At 44.4% G+C, this 21,337-nt stretch overlaps 1 protein-coding gene across 1 annotated transcript in view; it reads right to left on the reverse strand.

The window, feature by feature from the left end:
• TOMM70 (translocase of outer mitochondrial membrane 70) overlaps positions 1–21,337 on the reverse strand; it is a 766,277-nt gene that overhangs the window by 690,049 nt on the left and 54,891 nt on the right. The window contains exon 3 of the mRNA XM_044071328.1: positions 3,619–3,745. Within this exon, the coding sequence (XP_043927263.1) occupies positions 3,619–3,745 (127 nt within the window). The remainder of the gene's footprint in view (positions 1–3,618; positions 3,746–21,337) is intronic.

Genomic DNA, 21,337 nt, shown 5'->3' on the forward strand with positions numbered 1-21,337 from the left:
CAGACAACCGACATGTTGTCGGTCTGGATAGCTATCTTCCCTAGAGGGAAAAGGTTGTGAAGTGCTTGCAATGCAAGAAGCACTGCCCTCATCTCTAGGACATTGCTATGCAGATGGGCCTCCTGCTCTTGCCATGTGCCTTGGACAGTCCTGCCAAGATAATGCCCCCCCACCCTAAGAGGCATCCGTGGTCACAGTGTCAATGGGTTGGTGCGGTTCAAGGGGAGTCCCTGTGGTAAGATGACCTGGTTGAATCCACCAATGTAGGTCATTTTTGCAAGAATCTGTAATCAGGATCTGATGATGTAGGGGCAACTGTTGAAACGACCACTGGAATGACAGGAGCCATTGGAGTATTCACATATGCAGTCTTGCTAAAGGTACCAAGGTTATGGTTGACGCCATAGTTGCGAGAAGCTGCAACACCACCTTTGCTCTGAAGGGGAAGTATTCTGTAAATTTGTTGCACAAGATTCTGTATTCTGTCTGTAGGCAGTCTGGCGGACATCTCGACCGTGTCCATGTTTGCTCCTATAAAAGTTACAGACTGAGTGGGCAAAAAAAGAGGATTTTTCCCAGTTTATCGAGATTCCCAACTGGGAACAGAGCTTGATTGTGGAATCTCTTGATTGAATTAGGCAATGTCTGGTGGTGGCGGTCAGGTGTCAATCGTCCAGGTATGGAAAGACTTGGATTCCCTGATGCCGCAAATGAGCTGCGACTACTGCTATGCACTTGGCGAACACCTGGGGGGCTGTGGTGAGACCAGCACCCAAAACTGGTAATGATTGGCTCCCAAGCCAGAAGTGTAGGTAGCTCCTTGATGCTTTGCCCATCCTTATGTGGTAGTAGGCCTCCTGGAGATCTACTGAGCACATCCAGCTGTCTCTCCCCAACAAAGGGAGTATGGATTGTAAAGTGACCATTCGGAACTTGGACTTCTTTACATGCTCGTTTAACCTGCTGAGGTGAGGTCTAGGATGGGTCTCCAGTCCCCTGTTCTTTTTGGAACTAATAAAAACCTGGAGTATGTTCAGAATCCTGTCTGGTATGTTGGGACCTTTTGGGTGGCTCTTTTTAACAGCAACTTTTCTATCTCTATAGCTGCTTGATCCCTGTGATTGGGTGGTACATCTGGGATCCTTTTGGGAGGGCATGGAGGATGGGAAAAGGGTATAGAGTAACCTCTGGTAATGATGTCTTGTACCCACTTGTCTTGAGTGAGATTTAGCCAGGCTTCTGGGTACACGGACAGGCGACCCCCGACCAGCTCCAGAGATGCACAGTTGGGTTCCACATCAAGAACGCTGATAGGAACAGTCACAAAAGGAATCGCGACCTCCCTGATTTTGTGGGCCTCCCCTGCCTCTAGGGTGATGTCTACAATTATTTCCTCCTCCCCTGCCTCTGAAGGCGGAATCACCTTGTGTGTCCTGGCAAGGTCTCTGTGATTTCCTGAACCACATTTTACCACTCTTCTGACCTTTAGGGTAATGGTAAAACGGACTCCCATGGCAAAGCGAGTCTTTCCTTCATGCTCGTACCTGGTGAGGGTATCTTTCACCTTGGGTCCAAAAAGAGAGGATCCGTTCACGGGAGCATAGATGAATGTAGACTTGAAAGGTTCAGCAAAGTTGTACAGACGCATCCAGGAATGTCTCCTTAATGAGACTCCAGAACCCGCCGCCCTACTCGCACCATCAGCTGCATACGAGATTAGCCGCATGGAGGAGTTAACAATAGATGTGAGGGTAGCCAACTGAGCAGACACTGTAGATGGGACTGCTTTGGTTGAGGTACCCTGAAGAGCATCTCCCAACTCCTTTAGGAGATCTCTCTGAAGTCTCGTAAAATGTGATAGATAGTTCAGCGATCTGAGGGTAAAAGCTGCTGAAGAGAAGATATGTTTCCAGTACCTATCCATCATTCGGGAGCCCTTGTTAGGTGGATGGATAGAAGTAGTCTTTGCTAGCTCCTTCTTAGTGGCCGCCGCCGCCGCCACCATGGTATCAACAGGTAAACCCTTAGGTGTCCTTAGGGGTGGAGAGAAATTTATTCGGCCTCCTGGGGACCGGTTCCAAGGCATCGGGAGTCTGCCATGCCTTCTGACTCAAGAGGTCTAGCAATTCATCAAATGGAGGAGACACCCATGAAGCTGAGGGTTGAGACCCAAAAGCCTTCAGGTACACTGACTCATCGGAAGGGGTAACGGTGGGCCATTCGCCTCCCTGACTGAGGATCTCCAAAATGTCTGCAAAGGAGACATCTTCAGAGGACGACTTAGGGGACCCCTCCAACTCACTGAGGACAGTGTCAGATGTGACAGACTCATCAGGGGAGTCTACATGCTTCCTCTTACATGATCTCTTCTGAGGGGGCTCCTCAGTGGTAGTACAAAACACAAATACAGCACTCCACTCCTTCAATGCTCCAAAATCACTAAATATACAGAACAGGAACACAATCACTGTGCGTTTGAAAAGCTCTTTTAATTCTGGTACCTCGGCCTTCGCCTTCTCCTGGAATACAATTTACAAAGTCAAACAACACCCTTTTTATATTGCATCTAATTGAATTATTAGTGCACCATCCCTTTTTCCATAATTAAATTCCCTTCATTATTAACACAACCATGTAACTGGCATCTAAAAAAACTTCTGAAAAAACATTTTTTGACTTCACTCATTTGCATTGTTTCTGACTTCATTAAATATATATAAACACATTACACATGAATATATTTACATTCATAAATAAATATCTTTATATAAATAATGCTGATGGATCATCACATTTATGAATATTTTTAAAACAAACATTATTGTTGTTGCATTATACATTCTAAATATATTTTTACTAAATTCCTCCAACAACATCACTTCTGAGAGATATGTGGAAGAAATATGTGGAAAAAATATGTAAATTTAAACTTCATGTTCCATGTAAACATTGATTCTGGGCACTTGACATCAAAGGCTAACATTTTATGTCAAGGTTTTTGACTAACATATATTAGTATGAGATAAATGATTTTAGCCTGATATCATCTTGTATTAGTTTGCAGCATGTACTGCTTGATTAAAATTGTTATCCAAGTTAGTAAATAATTTGTAGAGAAGTTTTAGCAATGAAAATATATGCGTAAGCTATGATGTATTTTTACTTATTCTTATTGGTGAAAAAACTATGTAATTTTATTTGCAATATACTCATATGTCTGAACTTTGATACTGGAGTACCTAAGAAACTATTGCTCCTTTAAATCCTGAAACTATTGTAGTTTTAATTGCTTAATTATTGTTTTATTGGATTGTTTAATTGAAGTTTGTTTTTGTATATAAAAGAGAATGGTTTTCATTGTTCAAATGTAACCTGATGAAGCGCACCTGAGTGTGCGTGAAAGCGCTCGTTTTCCATTAAATTCTATTTTATTTTAATTTTCATGGTGGTTCCTTGCAGTTTATACTCTCTTCTAAAGTTTTCAAGCTTTCTAAGCGGCAGAGTCGGAGCCGAGGATCGGCTCCGAACCCACATGTAATATGGAGGCAAGATAGGACTACATAACATCAATGTCTTCACTTTTCATACAACTTTACATTATAAGAAAAAGAATCCAACCTTCTAAACATGCTTTCTTCAAATCTAGTTTCTCGTACGCCTTTGCACGTCGGAAAAGGGCTTTAACATACTTGGGATTGAGCGCCACTGCTTTAGTGCAGTCCTCAGACACTTCTTTCCATTTTTGCTGAAAATAAAAGGAAAAAAATGTTACCATTCTAAAGATATCATAAGTTATTATGAATGAACGAAATGCTAAGACAAGTCTCGAAGAATAAATAAAACTGAGCAATGAAAGTACTTTATCCATCAACAACTTTTTCCTCATTTTGCACATGGGATCAGGATGTCACAGTGACAATCATCTAAAGCCAAGATTTATACCACTGGGCGGTTATCCCTTACACTGCACCAATGAAAATACTTCTATACTTTCAGGGGGGAGGGGCTCAGTACTGCATCCTAAATGTAAAGGAATGGGAGGTTCATGAAATGATGACAACCCTGTAACCAACTTTATAAAGTACACTTGTGTACACTTAGCATAAATGTAGATGTTTGAGTGTATTCACTGTTTCAGTTATTACACTTGGGTTATCCTGCTGGCAGGCTACCCTCAGTCGGCCTGAGTTCCACAGTCTAGGCCCAGCATCGGTTGCTGTCACCTCTTACCTAACGTAAGTGCGCCAGGGGTATAAAAGATGCAGCTGACGCCATTTTCTTCAGTTTTTCTTAACCCAGATGTCAGGTGCCCCCAAAAGGGTAGGCTAAACATATGCCAATAAAACATGCATGCACCAAAATATATATGTTATACCTTCATCTACAAGTAAATACACCACAGAGGTTGTATAGATTAGAGAAGTGCAGATAAGTTCCAGCAAAGATAAGGGGGATGGAGGGTGGGTAATCTGGACTGCAACAGTGAATACACTTGAACATCTACATTTATGGTAAGTGTACACAACTGTACTATTTTCTTCGTGTTTCACTGTTGCAGTCATTACACTTGGGTTGAATCCCAAAGCTATGGTTGGGAGGCTGGAGCTAAATAGCATTAGGAGCAGCTATGAGGTCCTGCAAAACTGCAGTGGCAAAGCCTGCCCTGGATTTAGAGTAGAGTGGTAAATGATATTGCTTTGTAAAGGTGTGCACTGAACTCCAGGTAGCAGCCTCTAAAATGTCTTTGGTTGGTACTCCCCTGAGGAAGGCTGCTGAAGTGGCTGCTGCTCTCGTTGAATGTGGCCTAATGCCCTTAGGCACTGGCTTGCCATGTTGTGAATAGCAGAAACGAATGCAGTGGCCTATCCACTTTGAAATAGTCTGCTTAGAGATGGCCTTTCCTTGTGATCCTGCAGCATATGCCACTAGTAGTTGCTCAGTCTTTCTGAAAGGTTTGGTTCTGTTCAAATAGAAGGATAGCTGTCTGTGTATGTCAAAAGAATGCAGAATTCTCTCCCCCTTATTCTGCAGGTTTGGATAAAAAGTAGGCAGATGAATAGTTTGGTTAAGGGCCACACTGGACACTACCGTAGGCATAAATGTCGGGTTGGTCCTCAGCGAAACCCTGTCTGGGTAAAAAATGATAAAAGGTTCCACAGCCATGAGTGCCTGTAGCTCTGAGTCTCGTCTTGCAGAGGTTATTGCTAGAAGCAGAGCTGTTTTCCAAGATAGAAATTTGATATTAGCTGTAACGGGTGGCTTAAAAGGGGGCAGAGTGAGTTTTTCCAAAACAGAACTGAGGTCCCATGAAGGTACTGGTGATCTCCTCGGAGGCCTTAAGTTTTTGGCTCCTCTGACGTACTGTCTTAACAAAGGATGAGAAAAGATTGGTGGCTCTGTATTGTAATGAGCCGAAATGGCAGAGGCATGAATTTTAACTGACGAAAAGGATAGGCCTTTGTCCAGCATCTTAGTTAAGTATTGCAAAGTCTGAGGAACATTTGGTACTGCTGTGTCAATTCCTTGTGCCTGATTCCAGGCACAGAATCTCTTCCATTTTCCAGCATAAGATTTTCTAGTACTAGGCCTCATGGCCTCCAAAATGACATCCATCACCGCTTTAGTGAGAGGTGTGTTTTGTATGACTACATTATCCGCCATGCTGCCAGATTTAAGGTCTTGAGTTGGCTGTGCAGGATCTGATTGTTTTGTTGGGACAGTAGATGAGGTATTTTAGGTAAGGTCCAGGCTGGGCATTGAGACAAGTCACTTAGGATTGGATACCAGTACTGGCGGGGCCAGTCTGGGGCAATCAGTATCATTTCTGGCTTCGCTTGTCTGACCTTGAGGAGTACCTTGGGGAGGAGAGGCAGTGGAGGAAAGGCATATACTGTTAAGTTTTTCCAGCTGAAAGATAGGGCATCCGCTTTCTATGCTTGTCTGTGATAAATCCTTGTGCAGAATCTCTTTAGTTGGCAGTTGTGAGGAGAGGCAAATAGGTCCATGTCCGGGCATCCCCATTTACTTGTTATCATGTTGAAGACTTGTGGATCCAAACTTCCACTCGTGGGGATCCATGAGGTTTCTGCTTAGTCCGTCTGCCAGAGTATTTATCTTTCCTGGCAGGAAGTGGGCCTGCAGATGTACTTGGTAAGTCAATGTTGTGTCCCACAAAGTCATGGTTAGTCTGCAGAGGGGGTAAGAATGAGTGCCTCCCTGCTTGTTTATATATCACATGACAGTGGCATTGTCTGTCTTTATCAGTAGTTGTCCCGGACGAAGTAGGTCCTTGAAGGCTGTCTGGGCATTCTGAACAGCTAGCATCTCTTTTTGATTGATATGTAGATGCATTTGGTTGGCAGACCATGTGCCTTGAATACATCTTCCTGCCATATGGGCTCCCCCAGGCATAATCTGATGCATTCGTTGTTAATGTCTGCCTGGCTGGGGGTAAGGTGAATGGCTGTCCCTTGTTCTGGTGACAGGCCTTCGCCCACCATTGAAACCCCTGTTGCAGGCAGGGACTGAGAGCAATTATTGTTTCCAGGCTGTGGCAATGTTGAGTCCAAACACTTTTTAGGTACCACTGAAGTTTCCTCATATGTAGTCTTGCATATGGAATTAGTAGAATGCAGGATGCCATGAAGCCAAAAGCCTGCAGTATTTTTCTTGCAGATACCTGGGCCTTTGTTGCCAACAGTTTGAAATATGTAGTCAGTTGCCTTTGTTTGTCTGGCGTGAGATAAGCCATCTGGGCAGTTGTATTTTAGCTTGCACCCAGGAATATTATCTCTTGAGAGGGTACTAGTTTTGATTTCTGTTCAGTGACTGTATACCCTAGGCATGGTAGTAATCTTTTTACAATCACCAGATGCTGTAGTAGAATGTCCTTGTTCTCTACTTGAATGAGGCAGTCGTCCAAGTAATTGTATTCCTCTTTGTCTGCAGAATGCAAATTACTGGTGCCAGGCACTTTGTGAAGACCCTGGGCACAGTAGATAAGCCAAAGGGCAGTGCAGAGAATTGGTAGTGCACTGAGCCAGCTTTGAATCTGAGATATCTTCTGCATGTTTGTCTGATTGGGACATGCAGGTATGCCTCTTTTAGGTCTAAAGTCACAAGCCAAGCCTTCTTGCCCAGCATGGGCAGAAGCTGCTGTAAAGTCAACATTTTGAATTTTGGTATATCCAGATATGTGTTTAGAATAGATAGGTCCAGTATTGGTCTCCAGGCTTTGTCTTTTCTGGGTACCAAGAAAGTACAGTTTTGTACCTACCATAAATGTAGATGTTAGAGTGTTCACACTGCTGCAGTCATTACACTTGGGTTATCCTGCCGTCAGGCGGTCCCGCAGTCAGCCAGAGTTCCAAAGTCTTGGTCCGGCGTCGGTTGCTGTCGCTTCTTCCCTGATGGCAGTGCGCCAGGGGTATACAAGATGCATCAGACGCCATTTTCTTCAGTTTTTCTTGCCCCAGATGTCAGGTGCCCCCAAGTAGGTAGGCAATACATACTGCTAATAAAACATATATATAAAATAAAAACAATACCTTCAGTTACCAGCAAATACACCATAAAGGTTACATAGGATAAAAAGGTATAGATAAGTCCAGCTAGGACAGAGGGGATGGAGGGAGGGTAACCTGGACTGCAGCAGTGTGAACACTCGAACATCTACACTTATGGTAGGTACAAAACTATACTATGTTCGTGTTACACTGCTGCAGTCATTACACTTGGGTAGAATCGCAAAGCTGAGGTTGGTTGGCTAGTCTATAAAGAGTTAGGATTGGCTATGAGGCCCTGCAGAATTGCAGTGGCAAATCCTGCTCTGGATTTAGAGTAGAGAGTCAAGTGGTAATGCTTGGTAAAGGTGTGCACTGAACTCCCAAGTTGCAGCCTCCAAAATTTCCTTGGTTGGTGCTCCTCTGAGAAAGGCTGCTGAAGTGACTGTTGCTCTGGTAGAATGTGGCCTAATGTTATTAGGGACAGATTTCCCATGCTGTGTGTAGCAGTAACGAATACAGTGTCCTATCCATTTGGAGATAGTCTGCTTTGAAATAGCCTTGCCCTATAATCCTGCAGCATATGCTACAAACAGTTGCTCAGTTTTCCTGAAAGCATTTGTTTTGTCCAAGTAGAAGCATTGCTGCCTGTGTATGTCCAAAGAGTGCAGAAGTTTCTCCCCTTTATTCTGGGGGTTTGGATAAAAAGTTGGCAAATGGATGGTTTGGTTAAGAGCCACACTAGATACCACCTTTGGCATAAAGGTAGGGTTTGTCCTTAAAGAAACCCTGTCCTGATGAAACATTATAAAAGGTTCCACTGCCATTAATGCCTGTAGCTCTGAGTCTCTTCGTGCTGAAGTTACTGCCAGGAGCAGAACTGTTTTCCATGATAAAAATTTTAGATTGGCTGTATTGGCTGTGGCTCAAAAGGTGGCAGGATCAGTTTTTCCAAAACAAAATTGAGGTCCCAAGTTGGTGTTGGTGCTCTCCGGGGCAGTCTTATGTTTTTAGCCCCTCTGAGGTACTGCTTTAGCAAGGGATGAGAGAATAAAGGAGGATCCGTGTTGTAATGTGATGAAATGGCAGAGGTGTGGATCTTAATTGATGAGAAGGATAGGCCTTTGTCCAGCATCTCAGTTAAGTATTGCAAAATCTGAGGAATGTTTGGGACAAGAGGGTCAAGGCTTTGAGCCTGGTTCTAGGCGCAGAATCTCTTCCATTTTTCTGAGTAAGATTTCCTGGTGCTAGGCCTCCTGGCCTCCAAAATGACATCCATAACAGCTTTAGAGAGAGGTGTTGCCCGTTTGACTAATGAATCTGCCATGCAGCCAGGTTTAGGGTCTTGAGCTGACCGTGCAGGATCTGATTGTTTTGTTGAGTCAGAAGGTGTGGAAATTGAGGCAAAATCCATGGTGGGCCTTGAGTTAAGTTCTTTAAGATTGGGTACCAGTGCTGGCATGGCCAGTCTGGAGCAATCAGGATCATCTGTGTTTTTTCTAGTCTGGCTTTTAGGAGTACCTTCAAAAGGAGAGGCAGTGGTGGGAAGGCATAAACTTTTAGGCTTTTCCAGCTGAATGAGAGAGCATCCACTTTCCATGCTTGTGTGTGATAAGTCCTTGTGCAGAATTTTTGTAGTTGGTAATTCAGTGGGGAGGCAAAAAGATCTATGTCTGGGCATCCCCATTTTTGCATTACCATGCTGAAGATTTGTGGATTTAGTTTCCATTCCTGAGGGTCCATGATATTTCTGCTTTTACCGTCTGCCAGAGTATTTTTCTTTCCTGGCAGGAATTGTGCTTGCAGATGAACTTGATAAGTTAGAGCGGTGTTCCACAAGGTCATGGCTTGCCTGCATAGGGGGTAAGAATGAGTGCCCCCTTGCTTGTTTATGTACCACATTACTGTGGTGTTGTCTGTCTTTAATAATAAATGTCCTGGATGCAGAAGGTCCTTGAAAGCTGTTAGGGCATTTTGAACAGCCAACATCTCTTTTTGATTGATGTGAAGATGCATTTGGTCTGTGGTCCACTTGCCCTGAATACATTTTCCTGCCATGTGTGCTCCCCAGGCGTAGTCCGAAGCATCTGTTGTTAGTGTCTACCTGGCTGTGGGTAGAGTGAAAGGCTGACCCTTATTGAGGTGACATGCCTGTGCCCACCATCAAAACTCCTGCTGTAGGCAGGGAATTATTGGCATTACTGCTTCTAAGCTGTGAGAGTGCTGAGTCCAAACACTTTTTAGGTACCATTGTAATTTCCTCATATGCAGTCTGGCATACGTAATTAGTAGTATGCAGGATGCCATGAATCCCAGGGCCTGCAGAATTTTTCTCGCAGGGAGATGGGACTTTTTTGCCATTATTTGAAAATATTGAGTCAGTTGTCCTTGTTTGTCTGGCATGAGATAAGCCATCTGGGCCGTTGTATTTAAGCTGGCACCCAGGAATATTATCTGTTGTGAGGGCACTAGTTTTGACTTCTTTTTGTTTACTGTGTACCCTAGAGAAATTAGCAACCTTTTTACAAATGCCAGATGCTTTAGAAGGAATGTCCTTTGTCTCTGCTTGAATGAGGCAGTCGTCCAGGTATGGATATATTTGAATTCCTTTTTGTCTGCAAAATGCAATTACTGGTGCCAGGCACTTTGTAAAGACCCTGGGTGCAAGTAGATAAGCCAAAGGGCAGTGCAGAGAATTGGTAGTTTATTGTACCAGCTTTGAATCTGAGGGATCTTCTGCAATTTTGTCTGATAGGGACATGCAGGTATGCCTTTTTGAGGTCCAGAGTAACAAGCCAAGCCTGCTTGCCCAGCATGGGAAGAAGCTGCTGTAGTGTCAACATTTTGAATTTCGGAATATCCAGGTAAGTATTTAGAGTTGAAAGGTCTAGTATGGGTCTCCAGGCTTTGTCCTTTCTGGAGACCAGGAGTCGTCTCGAGTAAAATCCTTGTCCTTGTTCCTGCTGTGGTACTTTTTGAACAGCTCTCATGTCCATGAGGGCTGATATTTGTTTTTGAGCCTCTGCCCATTGATTTTGTGGCAGGTTTGGCATTCCTTTTAGCCTTGGTAAAGTGTGAAAGTGGAACCTGTAACCTTGAGGCACAATATTCAGAACCCATTTGTCTTGGGTGATTGTTTGCCAATTTTGATAAAAAAAAGTGCTAGTTTTCCCCCTAAGGCTGCTGCCAAAAGGGAAGTGCTTGGCGTACGAAGGGGGCAATCATTGGGACGGTTTCCTGTATGGTTGAGATTTGTCCTCACCTCCTTTTGGGGTTGAGGTACCCCACTGTCGTTGTCTGTTAAGAGCCTTGGGGTTGAGATCTGCCTCTCTGTGGCCTGTCTGACACTGGAAAGGACCAAGTCTTTGTAGGCCAATTTCTGCTAAATCGAGGTGGCTGTACCTGTAAGAAATCTTTGACTGTTTGCATAGATTTAGCTTTATCCTCCATTTTCTTTAACACCTCTTCTGCCTTAACACCAAACAATGCATCACGCTGTAAAGGAGCATCCAATCATTTTGCCTTGACATGATCAGGTAAACTCTGTTCTTTTAACCAAGCATGTCTTCGAGTCACAGAACCTTTAACTGCGGCTCTACAAGAGGCCTCTAAAAAATCAAAACCACATTGCAGAGTATGTTTTCCCACCTGTTCAACTGCATGCAATAAATCCTGCATTTCTTTATAGTCAGGAGCTTCTGAGCTTGTAAGCATTTTCTGTTTTAACTGAGACATTAAATTGTTGGTACGTAAGCATGTGAAACTGGCAATTTTAAGCCCTTACTGCTAAAGTTGCAGAAGTGTAAACTTTCTTCCCCCATCTATCCAATGCTCTAGAATCTCTGTCAGACGGGACTGAATTTTTTGTAATGGAAGCCTTAATCCCTTTGAGACCCTGGGAAATGGTTTCTGTGTCGGCAGAAGGGTTTTTATAAAGAAACTTGTGAGAGTCAGGGACTCTATAGTACCTATCTGGTTTGGCTGGTGCAGGGGGCAAAGAATCAGGAGATAACCTGGATTCAAAGAACACATCATCCACAATATCTAACACAGGTGGAATAACAAGTATTAATAATGTTAGGTTTACTCCAGGTGGTATATTCAATTGTAAGACACAAAAGGTAACTTATGCTATAAAATGTGGGTGCAATAAGTTTTATATTGGTCAAACAAAAAGGATGTTCAAAGTAAGATTACTTGAACATTTAAGGGACATAAGGAATCAAAAAGCAGAAAGCCCATTAGCTTTACATTTTGGTCAATATCACAATGGCTTAAGTGATTGTTTGCAGGCTACTATCTTACAACAAGTAGCTGATACTGAAGTTAAAGGCCATATGGTTGAAAAGTCATTATTGAGTAAAGAAACTATTTTTATTTTAAAATATGGCACTTTGTTACCAAATGGATTGAATACAGAGTGCTGCTGGAAAAGTGTGATTTGATTAATTAATTGTATAATTGTATAATTAATTTTAATTGTTTTAATTGATGTCAGTATATAAAGTGTTTTACAATTGTGAAGGTTTACTCCTTGAAGGCTTACTGTGGCCGAGGCGCTAGAGAGAGAACAAACTTTTTTGTCTGTTTCATCAAGAGAGCTAATAAATCTACTAAATTTTACTCGTCTTGTGGTTTTCGTTAATCTGCCTTTCATCTGTTGCTGTTGGAATACCAAGGGGCCTGTGCTGAGGCAATAAAAGGAAGTCCCTGAGCCTTTTCTTGGATTCTGAATAATCCTGACTTTCCCAATGGAAATGCTCCCTCATGGTATGTAAAGTTTCCCCAAAAGAGTAATCCTCAGGAGGAGAGGCTGAAGGGATAGATTCTTCAGCATCAGAGTCCTCATAGGGGGGTAGAGAGTATCCCTGGTCTGAAGAGGAATCTGAGGAAATGGAAACCTGATCAGAGGAATCATAGTCTGTATGCTGCCTAGGCCTTTTCTCAGGAGGGGGATGGGAACTCCTGATTAGAGTAATGAGGTCTTCGGCCATTTTGAGCATCTACTGGACTGTCCAGGAGAATGCTGTACTTGCTTCTTTGTCTTTAATGGTGTTTTTGTCTTGGCTGATGCTTTAATGGTAAGTTGTGAAGGTCTGAAAACACCCTCAGAAGCCGATGCCTGCTCAGCGGCTCTGGACCCATCTGAGGGATTAGTTTCCATAAGGCCCAATACCTTGAGTTTCCAGAGGCCTAGGTGTTTCCACGTGGGAGTCGGAGGTGGCCTGTGGCTCTGAGGTAGCGGGTGTCAGGGGCTGCGAAAGCACCTCACTGAGAACCGGCGACTAGCCTAGAAGAGGTTTCGTCGTTGGTTTTGGACCTCGGATGCCTGTCTTTATCCTTGTCCTTGCGTTTTTTATGAACTGCGGTCGTCAGTTGTTCAGACGGCGTAGTATAATTGAACATTTGGCCAAAGTAGTGCAAAGCAAAACCAAAACGTCGTTTTATAGTGCATTTGTTAAATCTGGCACAAAACCGACAACTAGTGACGTCGTGATCAGGGCCTAGGCATAGAATACAATAAGAGTGGAAGTCCTTATGAGGTATTTGCTTCCCACAAGAAATAAAATTAACTTTTTCTGACATCAGTCTGAGGCAAGAAAAAAGTTTCCCCAACGGGGTACTTACCTTTATTGAAGACTTCGGATCTGAAATTCGACTTCGAAAATCTCAGGAGTCGGCCGACCGGCACTTGTGAACTGCTTTGCCGGCACCGCGGCAAGAAAGACTGAAGAAAATGGTGTCGGACGCATCTTATATACCCCTGGCGCACTGACGTCACGGAAGAAGAGACAGCAACCGATGCCGGACCAAGACTTTGGACCTCTGGCCGACTGCGGGACTGCCTGACGGCAGGACAACCCAAGTGTAATGACTGCAGCAGTGTAACACGATGAACATCAGTCTTGAATAAAATCCTTGTCCCTGCTCTTGCTCTGGTACTTGTTGAATGGCCCTCATGTCCGTGAGGGATGAGACTTGTTTTTGTGCCTCTGCCCATTGTTTTTTTGGCAGGTCTGGCCAACCGTTTGCTCTTGGCAGGGTATGAAAGTGAAACTTGTAGCCCTGTGACACTATGTCTTAGACCCATTTGTCCTGGGTTATTATGTGCCAAGTTTGAGAAAAAAGTGCTAGTTTTCCCCCTAAAGGTGCTGCCAGAAGATAAGTGCTTGGCGCAGGCAGGGGGAAGTCACTGGGACTGTTTCCTGTAAGGCTGTGATTTGTCTTCTCCACTTTTGGAGGTAGAAGCACCCCATTGTTTAGATCTGTATGAACCTTGGGGCTGGGATCTGCCTCTTGGGCGTCTGTATCTGCCCCTTTGTGGTCCGTCGGACACTGGAAAGGACCAACTCTTTGTAGGCCAGTGTCTGCTAAATCTTGGAAGCTGTACCTGTAAGAAATCCTTGACTGTTTGCATATATTTAGCTTTGTCATCCATTTTCTTTAACACCAAACAAAGTATCATGCTGTAATGGAGCATCTAATAATTTTGCTTTAACATGATCAGGTAGATTTTGTTTCTTTAACCAAGCATGCCTCCTAATGACAGAACCCATGACAGCGGCCCTGCAGGAGGCCTCCAAAGAATCAAAACCACATTGCAAAGTATGCTTTCCAACTTGCTCAGCTGCATGCGATAAATCCTGCATTTCTTTGTTTTCTGCACATTCAGAATTTATCAACATTTTCTGTTTAAGCAGTGACATAACATATTGCTGATATTTTAGCATATAAAACTGACAATTTAAAGCCCTTATAGCCAAAGTAGCAGAAGTGTAAATCTTTTTTCCCCATCTGTCCAGAGCCCTGGAATCCCTGTCAGAGGGTGCAAGGTTTTTTGCAGTGGAAGCCTTGACACCTTCGGGGCCCTGAGAGATAGTTTCAGGGTCAGCAGCAGGGTTTTTGAAAAGGAATTTATGAGAGTCAGGGACCCTGTAGTACCTGTCTGGCTTAGGAGCTGGAGGTAAGGAGTCAGGGGTCAGACTGGACTCTGAAAATACATCATCTACAATGTCTAACACAGGTGGAATAGCTAGGGGCCTGTGTTGTGTGAGTAAAAGGAAGTCTCTGAGCCTTTTCTTAGATTCTGAATAATCTTGGTTCTCCCAGTGGAAATGTTCCCTTATGGTATGTAAGGTTTCCCCAAAAGAGTAATCCTCAGGAGGAGAGGCTGAAGGGATAGATTCTTCAGCATCAGAATCCTCATAGGGAGGAAGAGTATTCCAGGTCAGAAGAGGAATCAGAAGAAATGGAAACCTGATCTGAAGATTCATATTCTGTCTCTTGCCTAGGCCTTTTATCAGGAGGGGGATGGGAACCCCTGATCAAAGTAATTAAGTCTTCGGCCATTTTGAGCATCTGTTTTTTGGGCATGGAGGCCTGACCATGAGGCTGTTGTACTGGTTTCTTTGTCTGGAGTCACTTTAATGTATAATTGAGTAGGTCTGAAAACACCCACAGAAGCAGATGCCTGCTCAGCGGCTCCAGACCCATCTGAGGGAATTGTTTCTGAAGGTCCAATACCCTGAGCTTCTAGCGGCCTAGTCGACTCCACGTGGGAATCTGTAGCGGCCTGAGAGTCCAAAGTAGCGGGCGTTAGGGGCTGTGAAAGCACCTCACTGAGAACCGGCGACTGGCTTAGAGGAAGCCTCGTCATCGGTTTTGGACCTTGGATGCCTGTCCTTTTCTTTGCGTTTCTTGTGAATTCCAGTAGTCGGATGGCTATCTGACGCCATAGTGTAATTAAATCTTCTGCCAAAACAGTGAAATGCAAAATCATACCGACGCTTAATAGTGCGTTGGTTAAATCTAGCGCAAAACCGACAACTAGCAACGTCGTGGTCAGGGTCTAGGCAAGGAATACAGTAAGAATGAAAGTCCTTATGAGGTACTTGCTTCCCACAAGAAATACAATTATTAACTTTTTCTGACATCAGACAGGAGCAAGAAAAAAGTTTTCCCCAATGGAGTACTTAGCTTTTAATGAAGACTTCGGATCTGAAATTCAAACACAAAAATCTCAGGAGTCAGCCTACCGGCACTTGCGACCTGCTTCTGCTTCAGGCACCGCGCGGCTAGAAAGACTGAAGAAAATGGCGTCGGCTGCATCTTTTATACCCCTGGTGCACTGACGTCAGGGAATAGGCGACAGCAACTCCTAGACTTTGGAAGTCAGGCCGACTGAGGGTACCCTGCCAGCAGGATAACCCAAGTGTAATGACTGCAACAGTGAAACACGAAGAACCTCCCTAATTATCTTGCTGCATAATGGTCCCTGTCTCAACAGTGCACTGGATATGAAGCGCAGCATTTAGTTACAAGCTGTTCTGCTGAGACACAATCATAATTTTCAGATATGCACATATTAGCAACTTCACAACTTCAAAAGCTGTAATATATTCTGAAAGTCCACACAAACTACAGCAGTATGTCAGGGAGGCATTTCTATCAACTTTTTAAAGTAATGTCCCAGACTGGCAACGCCAAGAGTTTTACAGCTTTCAAGGCTGTAAAACACAGTTATACAAAACTAGCTACTGTATATTTACATCTGGGCAGCTAAACCTCAATGTAGTGCAAAGAATTATGACAAAATATCTGATCATTTGTATTTGCTTGTTAACCAGGATGGTGGAATACTACAAGACCTTTCAGCCATTACCCAAGTCACCTGGAAGATGCAGTGCAATCATAATAATGGGCATGACAATTACATACATTTACATAACTAACTGGTTAGGTGTTCTTGACACAGATGTTGAAAATTCACCTCTCAAGCTTTGCTGACATGAATTTCTTGGCATCCAAGTCTTGAACATGCAAATTAAGACACAAATGGAAATGTGATCACAATCTTCTGAGGTTGTTCTGAACTGCAGAAATAAATGTCTGGGAAAGTGCTTAACAGTCATGTGCAAGATCTGTTTGGATATGCAAATTTACCCAATCAAAACATGAAATGGGCACTTATACATTTGTTATCAAACCTAAATATTCACAACTAGACAACCATGTCTTAAAAATAAACAAACTTGTTAGTGTTATTATTTACTCATCACTCCAGTGCAGAATAACTGAGAAATACAAAAACATCAATCTTCAAATGAAAATAAAAAAAGAAGTTATGTCTTACCATAACTTTCCATCTGTGTTATAGATCTTTGTTCATTCATTACTATTACGACTTCGGTTACGTCCTCAGAACCGATACAGACGTTTCCAAGCTCCCGCCAGCCAAAAACTCTCAGCTGAGACCTACCCATAATGCCCCTCTCCTAATTACTCCAGATCAAGTTTGCCCACCCCTATATAATAGACATAGTAATAGAAAAATAGAAGGCTCTGTCTGAGCAAATACCCTAATCAGGAGTTCCTAAAGTCCACCAGGAGTCCAGACAGAAGGAAGGAGGGCAGGAAGTAATGAATAAATAAAGATCTACAACACAGATGGAACATTTGGGTAAGACATAACTTCTTTATCTGATGTTGTAAATCTTTGTTCATTCATTACTATTAGGACAGAGTCCCCAGTTACTTGAGTCCTGGGTGGCCCTAAGGAAGGATATTCCTGAGCACCATAGAACCAAAAGATGCCCGTCCCCTGGAAGCCAAATCCAATTTGTAATAAGAGATAAAGGTATGAGGTCTTGCCCAAGCAGCTGCTGCGCCGATATCATCCATAGAGGCTCTGGAATGGAATGCTACAGAAGTAGCCATAGATCTGGTAGAATGAGCCTTTATTGTGGAAGGTAAGGATAGCTTATTCTGTTGGTAGATAAAGGTAATGACGTTTCTAAGCCAGGTGGATAAAGTCACTTTGGAAACAGGTTTACCAATCAGGGTCCTGCAAAGGCCACAAAGAAATGATCTGTTTTCCTGAAAGATTTAGTCCTGTCCAAATAACAACGAAGCTGCAGATGCATATCAAAGATGTGCAAAAGGTAGTCCTCTCTATTAGAATGCTGAGGGAAGAAAACCGGCAGGTCAATAGATTGGTTAATGGAAAACCCAGAAATGACCCTGGGCAAGAAAGAAGGAAGGGTCAGTACGAAGGGAGACCTTATCCATGTGGAAGATCAAGTAAGGACTCTTGACACTCAAAGCCTGCAGCTCAGATACTCTTTTCTCACTGAGGTAAGTGCTACTAGAAGTGAGGTCTTCCATGACAAACATTTTAAATCACATGAATCAAAGAGCTCGAAAGGATGACCTGTGAGAGATTGAAGTACCAAAGTCAAGTCCCAGGGTTCTAAGGGAGGCTTGACCAGAGGTTTAACATGCAATACTCCTTTCAAAAATGTCTTGCATAGGCGGTGTGACATAATCGAAGAATTATCAAGTCCATTATGAAAACTGGCGATAGCTGCTAAATGTACAGTGATTGTCAATGCTGAGGCTCCTGCATGTAAAAGAGTAGTCAGGTATTGTAGGATCTTTTGAATAAGTATAAAGAAAGGGTCCAAGTTCTGATCTTTGGCCCAAATAGAGAACCTAGTCCATTTACTAGAATAAACTTTCCTGGTGGAAGGTTTGTGTGAAACCAGAAGAATTTCACGAACAGGAGATGGGAATGTCAGGCAGCCTGGCAAAAATTGGAAGTTGAGGAACCAAGCTGTGAGCTTGATACTATGGAGGTTCGGATGAGAGAACAGGTCATGGGAATGATCCAGGATCCATGGGCTGTGAATCAGATGAGGCCATAGAAACCGGAACCAGACTTGACGGGGCCAGTAGGGGGCAATGAGGATCATTTTGCTTCTCAACCTCTGAGCTTTCTGGAGAAATTTTGGAATGAGGGGAAATGGGGGAAAGGCATACAGAAGACCCGAGGGCCAATCATGCATTACAGCGTCCCTCGGGGGTTCCCCCTGAGGGGGGATCAGGTCAAAGTAGCTTCTGCATTTATAGTTTATGGGGAAAGCAAACAGATCGCAGCAAGGCTTGCCCCAGCATTGGAAAATCCGATCTGTTGTTACAGGGTTGCGGAACCACTCATGAGGCATCAGGATGTTCCTTGCTCAGATTGTCTGCAATAAGGTTGGAACCCCCTTGCTATAAGAAAGCGGTTGGAAGCTATTGCCCAGTGCCAAATCTTCATGGCTTCCCAACACAGAGGGTAAAATCTGGTTCCACCTTGCTTGTTGATATACCAGACAATTGACATGTCTGACTGAACTGCAATGGTCCCAGAGGGTAGGGATGCATGGAATGCTTACAACGCTAAGAAAACTGCCCTCCGTTCCAGCACATTTATGTGCAAATTGGCTTCCATGGGGGACCAGGTGCCTTGGACCATCTTTCCCTGGAAATGTGGTCACCATGGCCGTGGGCTGGGGAAGACAGAACGGTCGACACCAAAGATTCATTTGTGGCTTCATCCACCATAGCATTTCTTCCATGCAACGGTTTGTAAGAAGTATCATGTGGTCAAGTGGGTGAGTTAGAAACAACCACTGTGCGGAAAGGAGCCACTGCAGGATTCTCATGTGCAGCCTCGCAAGTGGTACTAACGTAACGGCAGCACCATGGAGCCTAACAGTCGCAGTACAAGACGTGCTGGTACATAGGCCTGAGGAAGAAGGTCTTGGATTTGGTGTCTTATTTTCGAAAGCCTGTGAGGGGGGAAGAGAAGCTTGACAGGATGTTGTGTCGAAGACCGCTCCAATAAATTCCAGTGTCTTCGTTAGGGACATTTGAGATTTGTCCTTGTTGATTGTAATCCCCAAGCAGAGAGCGATACTTAAGTGTAAGAGAGGCTGTAAACTAGGAAATTCCTGGTTGGAGCGGTAAGGGACCAATCGTCTAGATTCAGAAACACCTGGAATCCTTGTATTCGAAGATGACCTACCACAAATGCCATACATTTGGTGAACACTCGGGGGGGGGGGGGTGTCGAGAGCCCAAATGGCAGTGCCCTGAACTGGTAGTGATTGGCTCCCAGCCAGAAGAGGAGAAATCTCTGGAAGCAGTGATCCATCTTTATGTGGTAGTATGCATCCTGGAGGTCTATACAGCACATCCAGTTGTCCCTCCCTAGGAAGGGAAGAATGGACTGTACCGTGACCATCCAGAATTTTTGAGGTTTTATAAATTTGTTCAATATGCTGAGATCCAGGATTGGTCTCCAGTCCCCTCCAGTCCCTGTCTTTTTTGGCACTAAAAAGAACCCGGATCCTGTCTAGTCTGGTGGGACTGGTTGGATGACTTTTCTTAACAGCTTTTCTACTTCTAAGGCTACTAATTCCCTCTGATTGGTGTGGTACATCGGGGATTCGTTTGACGGGTCTGGGAATTAAATCGAATGGTATTTGGTAGCCTCTGGATATTATTCTCTACACCCAAACATCGGTAGTAATAAGATGCCAGGCTGGTAAGTGCAAAGAAAAACGACCCCCAACTGCTTCCAGAGGAAAGCAATCGGGCCACTGTTCAGGAGCACTGGTAGGGTCTGCCAGAGAAAGAATCTTTAGCACCCTGGTTACACGGACCCCATCTACCCCGAAAGGGGCGTCTTCCATACGAGTTGCCCCCTCTGTCCCGGGTGGACTGTTCACCATGAGTGTCAAGAAAAGATCCTTGGGATTTCTGGTTCCTGGAATAGGACCTCTAGGGGGTTGGAAAAGCTATACCCACAGCAGACAAGATCTTTCCCACTTTCACACTACATGCAAGTGTGTCTTGTACTTTGGGTCCGAAATGTGCAGATCCGTCGACAGGTGCATCAACGAAGGAAGATTTAAAGGGGTCTGCAAAGTCACAAAACTGCATCCAGGCATTACGTCTCATGACAATGCCTGATGTGGCAGCTCGAGCTGCCCCCTCGGTGGTGTTAAATATCAAATGCATCGAGGAGTTGAAGATAGATTCAAGGGTCGCTAGCTGAGAGGTGACAGTGTCATGCACACCTCATCAGGCAGTACCCCCACCAAAGAGGAAGACATTTTGGAAATTAGGTCTCTTTGGAGGCGAGTAAAGTGTGCCAGATAGTTCAGTGACCAAATGGTGAAGGTCACTGAAGCATAGGTCTGCTTCCCTAGTCTGTCCATGGTCCGGGACTCTTTGTTCGGAGGATGTACAGTGGAACTATCTCCTGCCGGTTCCCTCTTGGTGGCCGCCGCCTCGACCATAGCATCAACTGTCAATTGTTTGGACCAGTGAGGCTGGTCTTCAGGTGTAGATAAAACTTCGTCTGGCCTCCAGGGGACAGGTTCTACGTTGTCCGGGCCTTCCAGGCACACTGCGCAATGAGCTTAACAAGGTTATCTGCCAGTAGGATCACCCAGGAAGTAGATGGCTGGGCACAGAAAGCTTGCAAGAACACAGATTCCTCAGAAGAAGGCTTAGAGGACTTCCAGTCTCCCCACTGCTTGAGGATTTCGAGAATGTCTCCAAATGAGATGTTGTCTGGGGGAGACCATGGGGACCCTTCCCCCTCATCACAATCAGTGTCTTCGGTGATGGATTCCTCCGGGGAATCAAGGTGCTTCCTCTTGCACAGTTTCTTCTGGGGTGGCACCCAGTGGAATCTTCTGGGGAGGACTCCGGAGAAAGGGTTCCCTTCAAAGGGGGGTCTTGCGACTCCAGTGAATGGGGTCCCGAAACAGAGGGTTGGGAGAGGTGCATGCTGGGGGGGTAGTTCTGATACTGATGTCATTGGTGCTGACTGCGAGCCTGCGGAGTCAAGGACCCTCTCACTCACCTGGACAGCATGCCTTCCCGGGGAAGAATGGGAGCCTGGAACTGTGAAGGACAACCTCGAAACCGGGGTCATACCCCACCCTGAGGAGACCACCTCCAGATGAGGAGCTCCGAGAGGACTAGAAGCCGTCAGAGCC

This window comes from Protopterus annectens, chromosome 5.part0, assembly GCF_019279795.1.
Source record: "Protopterus annectens isolate FY-2018-M chromosome 5.part0, PAN1.0, whole genome shotgun sequence".
NCBI lineage: Eukaryota > Metazoa > Chordata > Ceratodontiformes > Protopteridae > Protopterus > Protopterus annectens.